Raw genomic sequence first — 17,525 nt, 5'->3', positions numbered from 1 at the left:
AGCTTGTCGAGCCCTGTTCACATGCCACAGTCACCAGTGACCTTCGCCCCTCTGTGGACTCGACTGGTCCCCTCGACCCGCCTGGCCTCCCCTCCTCAGACGCGAAGGAGCCCCAAGGACTTGGGCTGCACCTGCCAGGGCCTTCACGCATCGTCGCATCCCACCCCCTCGTTTTTGCACATGAGAAGGCACAGGCTCGCAGAGGGCGGTGACTCACCCCACATCACACGGCTCGTCTGTGGCAGAACCAAGACTAGACTTGGCTCAAAATGCACAGCTACAGAGAATGTCAACCAAGGACAGAGCAGGAGGGCCCGGGGCTGCCTGGCTGCCATCTCTCCTGCCAGCACTGAGTGTGTGAAGTGCCCCGGTAGCATCTCTGCCCCGGCAGCTTCAGGTCTCGGCTGCGGTGCACAGGCAGGGCTGCGGACCAGGGAGGCCTCCAGGCTGCATGCCCTGCGTTCAGTCAGAACAGAGAGGCAGAGATGCGCCCGTAGCTCACAGGAGGCAAGAAGCCTGTCCATCCCTGCCTGGTGGCACCAACCTGTCAGTCAGAGGAACCACACGTTGGCACTGCCCAGCAAGCAGAACGCAGACCGGATGCCTGACCTCCGGGGCTCCACCAGCCCCGGTCCTGACACAGAGCATCCTCTGGGGCTCCTGCTAACACCCTGTGCCCTGGTTCTGGGCCCCCAGGGACCAAGCATGCTAGCAAGATTAAAGGCAGCTGCCGAGTTTGAGCACGAGGTTCCAGGTGCTTCTGAACCTCAAAGGAGGCACAAGGTGCCTGCCGTGGGCCGCAGGTTGGGTGTCTGGAGACCCAGACCCAGACTCATGGCAAAGTTACTGGGCCAGGTTGGCCAGGAGTAAAGCTCGCACTATGCCGAGTGTCCTGCCCCCTCAAGCTGCTCTGCGCTCTCCTGCGGTGGCTGCATGGGGGGCCAGTGGTGAGTGGTGGGGTTTTGCCTCCAGAACGCCTTTCTGTCTCACACACACGCGTGCACATGCAACCCAACCGGGGTTCTTCCACACCCTCCGTCATCCGTCTGCAGCTTTGCAGCCCCTGCAGGCAGGCACCGTTTAGCTCGTGGTCACTCCCTTTCCCCTTGGCCCTCTGCAGAGCATCACCGCTGGTTCCAGTCAGCTCACAAAGCACTCTGACTCTGAATTGAATAGGGAGGCACCCACGCACACCCTTGCTTTAGCTCCTTCAAAGAACCTCTGCACGTGAACACGCAGAGTAAAAGGGAACCTCTGGGACACAAAGGGGCTGGCCACGTGAGAGCTGTGTGCACAGCAATTTAACAGAGGGGCCCCGGTTTACACCAGTGGCCCTCTGTGAGGGGCGGACGTGCGCTCCCTCTGAGCAACGCCGCCCTCGGGCCCACAGTCTGGGCCGGCAGCGCGCGGATTCAGGTGCCATCATCAACACAGACGTGCACTCTAGGGCCGGGGCTGCCTCTGCTGGGACATGGGAGATGCATTTTTAATAGCTGGTAGGAGTGGAAAATGGCTTTTTTTCTCCTCACAGGCCAACGCCGCCAGGAAGCTTTCCTCTTCAGAAGGAAGCCTGTACGCCCCCGGCTCCAGGCAGCCCGCACGCGTTACAATGAATTAAAGAAGGGACAAGACTCAGATCTGGGGAGGACGTCCACAGGCCTCCCTCCGAGACTCTTCCACCCCTTGCCTGCCTGGTCTTGCCGCCACCCCCAGCTCTGTCCCACATCATCTCCCCTTAAACTTCTGCACCGATCTCTGACTCCCCACCAAATCCCTCTGGGCTCCCCCCTCCCATGCCCTCCCAATTATGCCGCACCTGCGATTCCAACTGTCTCCACATGTCTGACCACACACAGACCCTTCCACGCTTCCCACCGCTGCACACGAGGCCCAGCCGTGTTTCTATGCCGAGTGCCCTCCACGCTGGCCCCACCCCTTTCTTCAGCTCAGCATCTCTGTCCTAGGGGCGCCACCCAGCGCCCTTGGGAGGGAGCGCCTCCCCCGCCTCCCCGCTGCCCTGCGCCCAGCTCCACACTCTGGCGGGGAGCCCCGACCACCAACCACCGTGGTGCCTGCCTCACCCCGTGGCGTCTGGGGAGGACACACGTGAGGCTGAGGCCAGCAGACCCCCTCCTCCAAAATTCTTACCGGCAACGCAAGGCAGCGCACCTCCCCCACACCTGAGACCTCCACCCCGCTCTGGGAGGGGCTTACCTTTGCTCCCTTTTCTCCATGGACAAAAGGTCCTCGGCCCTGGAAAGGAAAGCAGAAGTAAAGGCTGGCGGGGCAACCCCAGGGCAGGGCATCATGTCGGCAGCCCGCCCCGGGGAGGGGTGGGGGAGTGTGGGTGCTTCCTCACCAGCTCTGCCCCACAACCTCCAAAACGTGAGAGCTATTATGCACTGAGTGTGGGTTCTCCTGAGCACCAGCTCATTTAAGTTTTCCAGCAACTCAGTACTGTTTTCTCTCCCTATCAGCTTTATTGAGACGTAAGCCACACACCCGACCAGTCACCTACGTAGAGGGGACGATTTACAAAGCTGTGCAACCATCACCACAATCACCGCTGGAAAGAGCTGCCACCTCTTAGAGGTCGCCCCCGTGCTCCCCCACCCCCGCCCTAGGGAGACAGCAATCTGCTTTCTGCCTCCAAGGATTTGCCATTCCAGACGTTTCCTGTCATCGGAGTCAGTCTACCTGGGCTTTCAGGACGGACGGGCTCAGAGCCAGTGTTTTCTTAGCAAAGTGTGCCCAAGGTTCACCCACGGCGCGGTGCGTGGCGATACGCCACTTTATCGAAGGAAATGGTCGCTGGGTGCGTGGAACACACATTGTACTTAGTCATGTGTCAGGTGACAAGTGACTCAGACCTGCTCACGGTCACAGAGCAAATGAGGCTGGAGCCAAGGGCAATTGCCGGGGTCCATGGGACTCCCAGCCTGTGCCGTGGATACCGAGGGGGCAGGGGCAGGGGCAGGGGGCGGTCAGTGCTCTCGCCGGGCCGGGGAGGAGCAGCCACGACCACACTGGCTGCGACCTCTGCACCGTTGTCACCCATTTACACAGCGGACTCATGGAACACTCACGACTCTGCTGGACAGCTAGCGTCACCGTCCCCACTGCACAGATGAGGCAACTGAGGACAGAGGGCTACGTGTCGTGGGGGAGCCGGGATTCCCCTCCCACACATTCGGCTCCTAAGATCCTGCTCTGAACCGTGACTCACTGGTCCCTGTAATTCTGCCCTGTCCAACATCATTCACTCATCAGCTGAGCACTCATGAACACAGTCCTCACTGGGGCCGGCTCTGGGGGCGCCGTGCTGACGGACCAGGGAGCAGGGCAACAGGGAGTGAGCAGATGCTGGGACCAAGGAAGTGGGGGTGATGTGGGAGTACAGAGGCAGGGGGTGGCCCAGGCCCGGGGGACATCCTGGAGGGGACCATACACGGCTGACTTGAGTGATGAGGAAACAGGAGCCAGACAGAAGTGAGCAGGGGGCGGAGACATCGGGTGGGTGTAGGGCAGACATCCCTGGGAGGGGAAAGAGTCCCACAGTGGCCTGTACGGGGAGGGCAGAGTGCCGGGGTGCGGGTGGGGTGGGGCAGGATGAGGCCAGAACAACCGGCTGGGGCCATGCTCGCTCATAGAGAGCAGCCAGCACCGCACTGTGTGGGGCTCGGTGCCGCCTCCCACCAGCCACGCAGAGGGGACCCTTCGCTCACCGAGTCGCCTTTCTCTCCCTTGGGTCCAGGAGCTCCAATGGGCCCAGTGGCTCCCATGTCTCCCTGGGGAGTTGAAACCAGAGATGAAGGTCACACAGGTGCTCCGACAGGCGCCCCCGCATGGGCTGCCCACTACCTGCCACACCGCTGCTCCCCAGGGGCAGCCGATCCTGTCGATATCAGCTGCACCCCGAGGCCACACCGCCCACCCCTGAGAAGCACATGTCTGAACAGTCTCCCGACCTCTTCACGGCAAGAAATGGGGACATCGTGGGAAAGTTGGGGGGAGTTTGTCCCACTTGTCCCTGGGAATGGCCTGACCGCGGTCCGTGGCCAGAGCCCCAGAAAGAGAGGCAGAAGCCGCCCCAGGTGGGACCCCGGTGCTGCTGCTCATTGTGAGGGTATCGGCCCTGCCTGGCCGCGGCCCTGCCTGGCCTCGGCCCCCTCGGCGGCACAGGCCTGCTGCCACCAGCACATCTGTGTTCGGGAGCAGCAAGCTGCTTTGCAAGCTGCCCGAGGCCAAGCGGGGCCCCTGACTGAGCTGTCCGCAGGATGGGCCTGTGCCCATGAGGGCCCTGGACCCTCCCGACTGCCCACGAAGAGGAGGAGGGTGGGTGAAGGAGAGAGCAGGGTCTTCAAGGGAAGAATAGGTTCCCCAAGGACCTTGTAGGAAGGGGGCCCAGGTCACCGACCACCCCACAAGCCAGCCCAAGACAGGCTGGTGCAGAACGAAAAGCCCTCGGGCAATTTCTTCCATTTGCCTGGGCTCCTGACATGCAGTTTCGTCTCCAACCATCCCCACCTCATCCTCTGCGCTCTGAGAACAAGCAGCTGCTTTGCTTACACGGTTCCCTTGGCCTGCAACACCCTTCCCCGCCTCCCCGTCCCGGGTAGCTCCTCTGCTTCCTGCGGGCCAGCTTAGGCAGGGCCTCCCACAGAAAGGCACCCTGGAGTCTCCCCAGGGAGCTGTGGGGCTTCTCCCCTCCGCCCGGGGCTCCCCACGTGGTACCCCACTCCCCTCTCACGTCTCTCTTCCCCCCGGTCTGTGAGTCCTGGGGACGGGGCTCTCTTATTCACAGCTATGTCCCCACATCTAGAACAGGCCTCGGCACCCAGGAGACACCAGGCCAGGGCTGCTGACTCAGGCTGAGCAGTATCCAGGTGCACGGGGCCCCTGGGAACCAGAGCTGCACCCCCAGAGTCTGCACCACAGAGGCTGGATGATTTGATGGGCGTGAAAGGGAAGGACTGTGAATCAGCGATGTGGGAGCAGGCCTGTCTACAAGGGGCTCAAGCAGTGTCCCTCCATGCAACGCCTTCCCTCCCGCCCTGTCCTCTCTCCCGGGGTCAGGGGTCGGGCCTACGCCGACACAGCCCTGGGCCTGGTCAACCACAGCACGACATTCCACCGACCACTGCCTCGGATGCACGTGCTGTGCTACTGGGCCCACGGGCCCCAGATCCCTGTGCCCTCTCCTTCCATCTGACAGCCGGATGCGGGGAGCCGAGCCTGCAGCGAACAGGCTGTGGCAGGGGGCTGTGTCCACTGACCTCTCCTCGCTCACATTTGCAGACTGAGAAATGGAGGTTCTGAGCAAAGCGAATCAGAGCTGCTTTTTATGTCTCCTGTTTTCTCCCTCTGTCCCAACAAGCCAGGGGGCCAAATCCTACAGGACAGTCACCTAACACACCCAGTTTTCTTTCTCACACAGAGAGCGAGGCAGGGGCTGCTCAGGCTCCCAAGTCCACCCCGCCAGCTCCAGCACTGACCTTTGGGCCGGGGAATCCCAGGGGGCCTTCGGAGCCCTTCTCTCCCTAAAGGGAAAAAGACAGAGGATCCAGTGAGGTGTCGTTTCCCTCCTCCCATCTCCCTCCGCCGCTGGCTACCCGCCCCACAGGCCATCGGCCAGTCTCTCTGTGAGCGCGTGCAGACCCACAAGCTGGTCGCGTTTCTTGGGGCCACAGCCGCTGCCTTTGAACTGAAGACCTGCCCCGGGAACTTGAACATGGCCTCCACATGCAGACGTCAGTGGAACGAAGTCAGAGACAAACGAGAGGGTGCCCTAGGGGGGATTTTTACCTGAACATGCCGCCCCCATTCTATTAAACAAAAACACGTGGCTACCGAAGGTTCCAATAATTATTAGTCACTGAAACACGGAACAGCGTGTGCTGAGGCTGCTGCCTGCAGACGCCGTTCGGTTGTTGCAATGCGTGCCCCGCGTGTGAAAGGCCTCACGGCCGGATGGTAAGTGTGGTCTGTGAGGTGTGGACACAGGTGACTAAGAAACACGTGCAGCCTGATTCACACCCTCTGCGTCTGCGCAAACGCCTCCGGTCCGTGAAAAGAACGGTGACACTATGGCACCAACAGGAGTGCACCGCCGCCACTAAAAGACGTCCGCACTCCCGTCACCATCGTGCCCTTGGCTGCCGCCCCAGGTGTGTTCACAGACGCCATTCACAGGTGCAAACGGGAGATGCGCGGTGTGGCGCACGCGGCCTCGGGCAGTGCACGCTCTCCGTCCCTGACAGCTGGTTCAGAGACGGGAACGTGGGCCCAAAGGCAGCCCAGGGGCCTCAGGGAGTAAGGGGAACGGGCTACAAGCCAAGTGGAAGATTTATGCCGCCGGAAACCAAGTCTGCCTGGGGCCAGAGTCCTGCCTCCTGGGAGAGAGCTCCCAGGCTTCCGCCCCTCCTGTTGCACTCTCTACAGAGGGGAGGATGGAGGGGAGGGAACCTCTGTCTACCGAGGTGGCTGGTGGGGATCTTCCACGGGGCCTCTTCTGGGGGGAGGGACAGTAGACCCCCTTCCCACAGGCCTGTGCTTAGGAGGCTCTTCCGCACACCGGGTGGCAAGCGCCCCGTGGCTGGTGCCCCAGGCAGGGAGGACACTGTAGGACTTTGGAGGACCACGTCCTATGTGTCTTAAGACCTCAGTGCTCGGCACACAGTCGGTGCTTGGTGTGTATGATCAAAACAATGTGCTGTTAGCCGAATGTAGGAACAGCTTGTTGGGTGAGGCCACCCAGCAGCCGAGGCTCAGGATTTGGAGACTGGTGGATAGTCTTGAAGAGCCAGGCCTTGTCCTGCCAGCGAGAAAGAGAGGGTGTGTTTCTTTATTCACCCATCCGTCCGTCCATCCATCCATCCTTCATACTCTGGTCCATGTATCCAGCAGTTCAGCCGTGATTTAATGTCAGCTACCTATCAATAGCTAAAAGTACAGACACGCCAATATTCAACCTCTGCCATCTGGAACTGTTCTGCGGAAGTAAAGACAAGCAGGAGTTGTAATGCGACGTGATAATTGCCATGATAGGTGGAAGCACAGGCAGGGAAAGGGGCCACGGGGTCTTGGGAACAGCAGGTGCTTAGTAAAGCGCTCCTGAGCAGGGGAATGGTGGATGATCGGAGCGGGAGGGGGAGAGGGCAGGAGGGAAACCACACAGATGGCACATGCTCGGGAGGAACTCCTGGGGGACATCTTGAAAGATGAGTAGCGTTAGCCGGACAAAGGAGGGGGTACAGCAGGACATGGGGGGGAGATGTCCCAGGCAGAAGCAGCTGAGAATGCCAGAAGGCGAGGAAGAGCATGACCCTCTAGAAACGAGAAGTTTCTGCCTGGAACGGCAAGGGCAGGGGATACGAGTGAGCTGAGGCTGGAAAGGCAGCTGGGGACCCACTGTGGGCCACTCAGGGTGGGGGGAATGCGGGGGTCCGTCAGCCACACCCAGGAGGGGAGCGGGGAGCCAGGAGAGCCCGAGTGCTGGGAGTGGGGAGGTGGGTGGGAGAGGGAGGGTGGAGGCCTGCTCCAGCTCAGACTTCCCTCCTGGGGTCCGAGTCAGGGCCACAGAGGCCTCAGCAGGACACACGTAGAACACAGGCCTGGCACTGGGACAGCCTTACACTGGACGGAGCTGGGACTGGCCGCCCTCCCTGGCACAGGCCGCCTGTGCGCACAGTGGTGAGCGGCCCAAACCTCACAACGCCATCGGCCTTCTCCTCTGGGTTCTTAGCGCAAACGAGGAGGCCACGGGGTTGGGGTTCATGCAGCTGCTTTGGTTATTTCATGGACAGGCAAGAGCCGGACCCACAGACTACCGTGGCCACCCTGAGCTGTGGGGCCACCGCCCGGCACTGAGCATGCGCCCCCGGCCCCTCCCTGCTGTCCATCCATCATTCCCCACCCGCCCGTCACCAGCGGCAGCAGGACCCAGGCTCCGTCACTTCACCTACTGCCCCGAGAAAGCCTTATCTCACAGCAGTTCTGGGCCAGCATTCCTCAACCCCCCACTGACTCAGAGCTCCTTGGGGGCTCCCTACACCAGGATCGGGCTCTCCAGATGGAAAGAAGGCAGGGACGGGGCTGTGACTGAAAGAAGACCGTCACTGAAACCCCGCAGGCGGGTGCAGTCCAGAGCACTTCACCCGTGACTTCACATTTCTGTCTGCGTCTCCCGCTTCCCTCACAAAGCCGCTGAGCCCCGGCCTCATGCTGGCCTGGAGCCGAGCGGTGCAGGCACAGTCGGGGCCTTGACCGCAGGCTGGAGGTCAAGGCCCTGGGCTGCGGGTCCAGTGCCCTTCCTGGAGACACAGGCCAGCACAATTCTGCTTCTGCCACCCTTGTGAACCTGTCCGTGTGTGTTCTGCTCAAACAGTGGACAGTTTTTCTCCTTATCACAGGCCCACTGGTCCACAGGCCGAGAGAGCAGACAGAGGCTCCAGCACTCGGCGCTGCACTTCCTCTGCGTAATGGGTGGGGGCGCCGTTCACAGAAACACACTCATTCTTAAAATCAGAACAAGACGCACAAAAATCTATACTCACACCTGCACTGAGATTGCGGAGCACGGCTCATTAAAGGAAGCACCGAGAAGAGAGGGGAGAGGGTGTGTTCCCCAGTCTGCGTCTAAACCCCCACCCAGAGCCATTCTGAGTCTTATCCTCAAGCCCCATCCTTTCTGAGTTCACTGCACGTGAGTGGAGGGGTGCAGGCAGGGGCCAGGAAAGCCTCGGGAACGCCTCATTATCTCAGGGAGATGTACAGAGGAGCTGGGTCTGAGAAGCTCCCCTCCCAGCGTGCACAAAACCAAGAAATGAGAGCTCCAAGGAGCAAGAATGCTTCCCTGCTCGAGAGTCCTGGGAAGGACACGTGCATGATGGGAAATTCCCACCTCCACTGCCGGTCCTGCTGGCCGGCTGGCCCCGCTCAGCTCTGGGGCTCAGAGTAGGCTGAGAGTGAGCTGCAGAAGGTACCTTTTCTCCAGCTGGGCAGGAGCAGTTGATGGTCTTCAAAAACCCGATGTGCTCACTGCCGGAGGTGGGTGGTGGCGGCGGTGGGGGCGGGGGCTCTGTCAGCACGGTCACCTGGCACTGGAAGGGAAGCCCCTCAGGTCAGCACCTGGATCTCACCCAGCACCACTCCCCATCAGTCAGGGGGCTCCGCCTGCAGCTTCCTCAGAACTGAGCAGGCAAAGGGGAAGGGGGATCCTCAGGACCCCTGAGTATGAGCTGGGCGGGGGAGGCATGTCTGTCCACAGGTCCCGGGGCTCCGAGGCCTTGGAGATGGAAAGGCCTGGGCGCCAGCCACCTCTCTAGCCTCCCAGCGCCCGCTGTGTCCTGGGGGCGGGACCGCTGAGCAGAGCACATGGGTTTCACCCTGCGGCCCTGGGAAGCAGACTCCCCCATTCCCACCTTGCGAGTGGCCTTGGTGCTCGGATTTGGTAAAGCGGTGGGAGAGGGAGAGACCTGCAGAGGGACAGAGGGACAGGTCCCAGGGAGAGGGGCTCAGCCACACGGAGGGTCCAGGGCCTTCTCTGGTCTGTCCCGCCCACAACCTGCCCCACTCCTATCCGGCCGCCCAGCCAGGGCACTGCGGCCTCCCCCTCCTTGGAGTACCCTGAGAGTAGTACCCTGAAAGTGTGTCACCCCTCCTGGGGACACGCTGCCATCTCTGCCCCCGTCCCCAGAGCTGGGCCTCCTTGCAGGCCTGCGGCCTCAGTGTGCTGAGGACCAACAGGAGGACCCCGGGGCACCTGCATGACCCTGCCCACCTGCAGGACCAGAAATGGATCCCTAGCCACGATTGCCAGGCTCCCTCCCAGGGGCCATTCGGGAAGGCGGATGTCCCGAGCCCCAGGTGCCCCTTCTAGGCCCCAGACATCCCTGGCCTTCTGGAGGCGAACAACCTGTTTCCTCCCAACCTCCCTGTGCAAGAGGCTTTGCTCACCGGGCCCGTGGGGATGTCGCAGCAAGTCTCCAGTTCCGCGTGGCGGGAGTCACAGTAAATCACGATCCTCTGCAGGTCGAACTGCAAAGAGAAGCAGATCTGCGGGTGGGTCTCCGAGCCCGGGCCCCACAGCCTCAGGCGGGCCGGCCGGGTGTCCTGGTCTGACCCCACCACTCCCGAAGCCAAGCTGAACTTGAACCCCTCTAATCGAGGGGCCCAGCTGCAGGAGGCGAGCTGGCCCAGCGCTGATCCACGGCCCCGGCCATGGTGCCGCACAGCAGTCCCTGGAAGTCGGGACGCCCCACACGGCTGCTTAGATGAACTTCTTAAAATAAAAAGTTGCTCTATCACCTCCTTTACCACCACAACCCCTTAGTATTGTTCAAAAGGGCCGTGGCGTCAAACGCACACACATGCCGAGCCCCCAGGCCCCCACAGAGGGTTAGCAGGGCTCCCTGAGGGGCCCACCGTGATGCCCGAATCCAAGAGTCAGGGAGTAGCACGCAGATTTGACAAGCAGACCATGAAGCCTGCACTCCCGTCTCTGTGCCTCCGGCACAAGTCCGTCAGTCTCTCTGGGCCCGCTTTTCCTCACTAAGTGGGGCGAGTAGGTGAATGAGCTCACGGGGCCAGAATGGGAAGAGGTGACTATCAGTGCAGACCCCCGGACCAGTGAGCCGCGAACAGTGAATGCAGTCAGGTGGCCCCTGTGACGGTGCCGGAGCTCAGTGCGCAGTCTGTGGGCGCACACCGGCCCCATAAAGCTGACAGGGAGAGGAAGACTCAGTAGCCAGCCACCAGGAGCCACACTGTCCCCCCAGGGCAACCCCCAGCCCCTTCTCCCAGCACACTGGCCTCACCCCCACCCACCAGGCCCAGAGCCTCTCTCATTAACCTCTGCCAGGGCCCACCCCTCCTCCTTCTTCCATCAGCCCTGCAGCCCCAGGGTACCTTCTCAAGTAGGGTCCTGACTCTCCCTGCCATGCCTCAACCCTTCCCACCACTTCCCCTGCAGGCGGATCCCCAGGCCTGTGGGAGGACAGGCCTGCGGGAGGACAGGCCTGCCCCTGCCGTCCACCAGGCCTCACCCCACGCTGTGCCTCTAGCTCCTGCCGCTTCACTGGCCTTTGCACACAATGCGGAGAGGGTTCAGGCTCCTTTGCTCAGACAAAATGTATTCATCCTTCAAGACTCATCCTCCCAGGAATCACCTCCTCCAGGAAGCCACCCCTGCCGACCCCTCCTCCCTTCCCCATCACCTACCCTGCTCACCCAGACGGGTGTCTTTCCCCAGGTCCTGAAAGAGCTGATGCTTAGTGACATCATGGCACTTATTCAACAGACCGAATGACCTCCGTGTGAGATTCTCTGCTCTCCGAGACGTAAGTGTCTTAAACTCAGGGAGAACCTTTGTCTGTGTGTCAAAATGACAGACAAGCCAGAGACAGCAGCCACCTTCACAGGCTCATGTCCTCCCTAGGCAGATGACAGTGGCTGTCATCACACAAACCCCCCACACAACGCTCCGCACCAACAGGCGTTCCATGGGCACCGCTGACCTGCACCCGAGGGACCAGGCTGGGATGCGGAGAACACGGGCCTGGGGCGCCGCGGTGGGCTGACAGCCCCTCTCCGTCCCTCACTACCGGCTGCTTTCGGGCAACTCTACAAATTACGTATGCACATATACACACTGGGTTACACAGGTGCGTACATTGGACGGAACCCATCAAAGCAGACGATTGGAACCTGTTCATTTTACTCATGTGATTACCCCTCAATAAAGAAAACTCAAAACATGTATTAATTATGTGAGTTAACTTAGCCTAACCAAGACAAAGCTTCTTTATTTAAAACACAGAAATGGTCTAGAAATTTCCAAGGCATTGTGAGCATCAAGTTAGGTTACATTTTTAGAACCTGCACCCGAATAGGTGCGCATAGAATCAGTCAAATGAACAGCAGTGCGGCTGCAGGGCACACGAGTCTGTGTCAGCATAACTAAGTGACAACACCGCTCTCTACTGGTATTACCTACTTAGCATGCATGCGGGCTCTATGCGTAGACAGATAAATAGGGCTTCAAAGTCCTCTGCATTTTTCACTAGCTATTTGTAGATGTACATACAAATATAATAGAGATACAGTCATAGACATAGATACGTAAACATTGGTATGCCGTGTACCCAGTGCTGAGCGCAGCGCCTGGCACATAATAGGAGCTCAGGATGTAGGTGATAATGACTGACTGGGTGGCTGAATGAGTGAATGAATGAGTGCATGCATGGGTGAGTGCGTGACTGAGTGAATGAATGGGTGAGTGAATGAATGGATGAGTGAATGAATGAGTGCATGGGTGAGTGTGTGACTGAGTGAATGAATGGGTGAGTGAATGAATGAGTGAACGGGTGAGTGAAACGGTGAGTGAGTGACTGAGAGGTGGTGACTCTGGGTTCCAACATGGCAGTTCCCTGAGTCAGGGTCCTCTCTTTGAAGACAGCCCAAGGTGATGACTTGATGAATGACACAGGCAGGGGTGGGGGGCCGTGCACTCACGTCAATGGGCACGCTGTCGTAGAGGCGCTTGCCGATCACGGTCTTGCCCTGGATGTCGATGTTCTCCCTCTCCTCGATGGGCAGCGTCTGCACCAGCTCGCAGTCGACGTACAGGGAGACGTTCTGGGCCTGGATGCTCAGGGCGATCTTGTGCCAGTCACGGTCAAAGAGGTCGTGGACCCGGGCACCGCGGAAGACCACCCTGACGGCATCCTCCACGGCCCCCACGGAGTTGTACTCGACCGCCCTGTTCTCGCCATCCAGCCGGATGGAGACCTGGGGAGGACAGAACCGGGGTTCCCTGAGCTGCCTGGGGCCAAGCGGGGAGTGGCGCTGCAGAGCAGGACCAATGAACCCCAGCCAGGTCCTGGCTGTGGCCCTCACCAGCTGGCTGGCTGCGGGCAGCCCACCCTGTGTGTCAGCCGTGCTCCCTCCCCCAAGTGACGGCCTTGACAGCACCTCCCTGGCAGGCCCTTCTGAGCCCTGCATCACACGGAGGGGTTCCACTCACACGCTCTTCCAGGGCCCCCGTCCCACCTGCCTGGAGGGACTTGCAGGTAACAGCACTTTCTTTCCTTTTTTTTCTTTTTTAAACTTATTTTCTTTTTATCCTCACTCAAGGACATTTTTTTTCATTGCTTTTAGAGAGCCAGGGAGGGAGAGAGAGAAACATCAATGAGAGGAAGAAGAATGGATTGGTTGCCTCCTGTACACACCCAGGCCAGGGATCGAACCTGCAACCTCCAACAAATGGAGCCTCCCCCAACCCACCGCCCCCGCCCCCACCAAGGCACTTTCGGGAGATAACTGGTGCAGAGGGACTTGGGCTGTGACACCCACCAGAAACCCCGACTGGTTCCAGTGTCGCTTAAAACCTCTGCTGGCAAACCAGAACCTATCTGGCCAGAGGCCAAGTAGGAGTCTGAAACCCCACCCATCCACCCTCAAAATGAGGGCCTTTATCCTCAAGTCCCAGATATATAGTGACAAGTCCCCCACCTTGAGGACACAGCGGAAGGTCCAGCACATTCAAGTCCCTCAGCGGCAGGGACTTTGCCTGCTTTGTTCACTGGTGCTCCCTGACCTTTGCAAAGTGCCCGGAACAAGTTTTACTTTTGCTTTGCTTATAATGAGCAATGCACCCCCATTTGCCATCCCTTGCACAATATTCACCGAGCATCCTCTGTGACACACTAGCACTGTGCCAGGTGTCGGAAACGCGACCGTGGGCAAGATGGGGACACTGCCAGTGCGTGAAAGTGGGCACGTAGCACGCAGGAACCCAGAATTCCCTGAGCGAACGGATGGAGGGGTCTACATGTCCCCATCTCCGTGGGCGGGCCTCCACTTGCCCTGACACCCAAGCTCCTCCACTTCCTCGGCCGGCCTCCGGCTCCCGGAATCTGACCTTCAACGAGGGCTTCTTCCCGTGCCCTTTGGCTCCTGGTTCATTTGGGTCATGGGAGCCCCCCGGAGTGGAGACCAAAGAGCCAGAAGAGAGAGGGCTGGGGTCCTGATTCTCCCTGCCCTCCGCGCTCGCTGCGGTTCCCAATGGCGGTACTCTTCCCGTCCTGTCCACCCTCCCAGACTCTCGTGTCACCATCTCTACTCGCCGCCCACCTCCCCGGCCCAGGCCTCCTCTGCTCCCAAAATCATCCATCGATTTCCTTAACCCAGACCCTTCGCCCATCAGCTCCCTTAACCACAGCCACTTTATGAAAGCAGTCCTCACAAATTCAGGCTACCGCCTGGCTGCGTGGCCTGGGCAAGCTGTTTAACCTCTGTGCTAGTCCCTCGTCTTGTAAAACACAGCCAGCAGTAGTGCCTGCACCACACAGTGGCTACGAGGTTAAATGAATTCATACACGGTAATTTTATTTTCCAAATGCACCCAGAACCCGACTGCGTCTCCGCCACCGCTCACACTGCCTGGTCGGACTCAGTGTCATCTCCTGCCTGGGTGACTGTCACAGTCTCCCTGTTCTAGGCCGGCCCCCCTCCCAGGGCCTGGTCTCAGACAGAAGTCCCTACCCATGCCCACAAGGCCATGACACCTGGCCTCCCAGCACCCACACCTGGCCTCTACCTACCGGCACACGCTGCCCCAGCCACACCAGCCTCCTTCCCGTCCCTTTATCATGTCGGGAATCCGCGAATGCCCCTCGGTTTCCCCAAGCGACAAGGAGAAAAAAGCCCACTTTCGAGGGTGGTTGTAAACACTAAATGAGGTCACACATCTGAAGCCCTCAGTGGACAGATCCACAGTGACTAAGGGCATGGGACAGCTGTTAACACCATCCTGCTTCTCCGTTTCCCATGTCTAGCCAGGATGTCCCCAGGGCATGGGGTCAACTCCCCGCCAGCACTGCCAGGGAAGGGCACTCCACCAAGGCCTGCGTCATGGAGCTGAACTGCCAGGCGCCTCTTTGACATCGAGCCCGAGGTCCCCAAAGGCCGGCAAGCCTCGGTGCGGCTCAGCGGCATCACAGCCCACAGCCCGTTCTGCAGACGCAGGGGAGGTAGCGACCGTGGTGGATGGGCACACACCCAGCTCGGCCAGCATCGTGGAGGAAGAGGAGCCAGACTGAGGGGGCGGCGCAGGCTGGCCCCCAAGAATGCCATGGCAGGCGCCCAGTCCCAGGGCTACATGCAGACCTGGGAACGGGAACAGCCAGGCCTGTACACGGAGGGGGCGAGGGTCACACCGGCAGCCTGCTCCCCAGGAACGCCTCTGGGGAAGAGTCGCGTGTCCTCCACGCAGCCTCCCACATGGCAGAAATTCGGTCACTCGGCCTGACCTGGGCTGCGACCGAAGACACGTCCAGGAGGACTGACAGAGACAGGAGCCAGCTGCCCATGGTGGATAAAAGGCAGACTTGGGGCTTGACTGCCTGGGTTCCAATCCCACCTCCCCTTCTCCACACCTAGGACAATGCAGGCCCGTGGCCCGACCTCGCTGTGGTTCTGCTCCCTCCTCGGTGAGGCGAGAACGGCAGGTCCACTTGCAGGGTGATGAGGGGCTTCGTGAGCTGAGATGTGTGAAGCGCCCAGGACCATCCCGGGGTCCTACGAAGTGCACATGCGCGTGGACAGGCCCATGCATGCCACGTCACAGTCCAGCTCTAACCAGCTCCGGAGAACCTGTTCTCCCAGAGGGCAGCCGCAGAGGGCTGAGCATGCTTCCACTTTATCTAAATCCCCCAGCTGAGGACAGTCCTGTCTTCACAGAGTCACACAGTCCGTTTTTCCAGGAAGAACAGGGGTAAACCTCAGCAGACAGATACGATTGGTCCACGAACCCTGAAGCCGGGACACTGGGATTTGGCGTGCGCAAAAGCAGGGCTGCTTGCGCCTCAAACCAACCAGCCATGCTGACAGCTCTGATGCCGAGGCAGGTCTGCCTGCCCTCGGCTGCACGCCGCTCGGGAGGCCTCGGCGGGGCTTCAGAGCTCACTCAGGGCGAGGCCAGGGGTCTCAGGGTGTGACCCAACCCACCTGCACTGGCTCTCAGGCACTGTTCTAGATGCTTCTGCCAACCATTCCTGGCAGAATCTGTGTTCCAGCTTACCACTGAGAACGCCGAGACTTGGAGCCCACACCCAGAAAGGGGTGGACACGAGATGGGAACCCCGGTCTCAGGGGCCCTGAGGGCATTCTTCTGCCCACCTACCACGCCAGGAAGCTCGCTTGTGCTGCTGGCACAGCACGTGCCATAGGCCGGCAAGGCAGGCTGCCACCCCATTAGGCGGAGCGACCCCAGACAGGGACCGGTCTTCATCCCCACCGGAGTGCCTGCACCTGACCTGCCCTGGGAGAAGCTGCGCCTGTCTGCTGGTATGACGCTCCCCACAGGCTCCCCAGCCCAGGCTCCTGCGTTTCAAGCCCCTGGACCTGTGACTGAGGCCCCAGAGAGGGGCTGGCGGCCATGGCCAGCCCCTCCGAGGAGGGTGCAGGAAGTGGCGGCCTCTGGAGGCCTATACGCAGCAGCAGCTCGTACCTGCGGGATGCCGTACTGGTCGATGACCTGCCAGATATACCAGTCTTCCTTCCGAGAGCTTTTCCGAAAGCGGAAGGTTGTGACGAAGGCATACTCGTCAGGCAGACCTTGGGGGAACACGTCCCTGGAGGGAGACAGAGACAGAGGACGCCAGGCTCAGTGAGGACAGCAGAGCTGCAGTGGAAGCCCACCTACCCTGGGCCCCTGAGTCCCGCCCACTGTACCTCCTAAAGGTCTCTAAATCCCACCTTCCCCCACACCTTCCCGCACTGCCTCTCCTTCCACCAGGGCCTCCAGGTGGTCCTCAGCAGACCTCCCTGTGGCCCCTTCACTGGCCCCTTGTCCCACCCTCAGCCCCTTCAAATCCACCCACATACGCTTCCATCTCTCCAGAATCTCGGCCCTGACAGGACCCACAAGAAATGCCACACTGCCACTCCCCAGGGTCAAAGGCAGTGGAGCACCCCAGCCTCCACCTCTCCTTGCTGTTCCCTGGCAGCAAGGCCCAGCTGCGACATCCTGTCCCACCTGGTCCCCTGTCCCTGCACTGAGACATCCCCCCTCCATCTCCACAGAGCCCGGGGTTCCCGTGATTGTGGCAGCCAGCCCCCCAATCTGGGGCAGTTCCCCAGCTCCCTGCAGCTCCCCTCCAAATTCAGAAGGGACGTTGTCCCTCTTAAGAAGCCATGAAGAAGGGGTTCTGATCTCTTTGTAGCTGAGGCAGCCGGGCTGGCGAGTGCCAGGCGCAACTCGCATGGAGGGGCCCGGCCTCCAGCTCTCTCCTGACCCACCAGCCCTGCACCTCCAGGAGCCAGGGAGCCGCCGGAACGCACGCAGCTTTGGCTTCCATCAGCCGTCTGGCCAGAGTGCCAGGAGGGGAAATGCGGAGGCGGCTGGGTTCCTGATTCTCAGACTCGCGGACCCTCAGGGACCCTGCCTTTGGCAAAGCCTGGTCCTCCCTCCCTGAGTTTCGGTGCACAGACTGAAGCTGGGAGTTGGCCCGCTCGTTCCAAGT

At 60.5% G+C, this 17,525-nt stretch overlaps 1 protein-coding gene across 1 annotated transcript in view; it reads right to left on the bottom strand.

The window, feature by feature from the left end:
• COL22A1 (collagen type XXII alpha 1 chain) overlaps positions 1-17,525 on the bottom strand; it is a 177,119-nt gene that overhangs the window by 117,929 nt on the left and 41,665 nt on the right. Inside the window, exons 6-12 of the mRNA XM_045181756.3 lie at positions 16,511-16,634; positions 12,514-12,789; positions 9,958-10,038; positions 8,985-9,101; positions 5,496-5,540; positions 3,726-3,788; positions 2,215-2,253 (exon numbers count right to left, since the gene is read on the bottom strand). Of these exons, the coding sequence (XP_045037691.2) occupies positions 2,215-2,253; positions 3,726-3,788; positions 5,496-5,540; positions 8,985-9,101; positions 9,958-10,038; positions 12,514-12,789; positions 16,511-16,634 (745 nt within the window). The remainder of the gene's footprint in view (positions 1-2,214; positions 2,254-3,725; positions 3,789-5,495; positions 5,541-8,984; positions 9,102-9,957; positions 10,039-12,513; positions 12,790-16,510; positions 16,635-17,525) is intronic.

The sequence above is a fragment of the Desmodus rotundus genome, chromosome 8, assembly GCF_022682495.2.
Source record: "Desmodus rotundus isolate HL8 chromosome 8, HLdesRot8A.1, whole genome shotgun sequence".
Classification (NCBI taxonomy): domain Eukaryota; kingdom Metazoa; phylum Chordata; class Mammalia; order Chiroptera; family Phyllostomidae; genus Desmodus; species Desmodus rotundus.
Note: the sequence above shows the minus strand (reverse complement) of the source record. Positions and strands in the feature narration are given on the sequence as shown.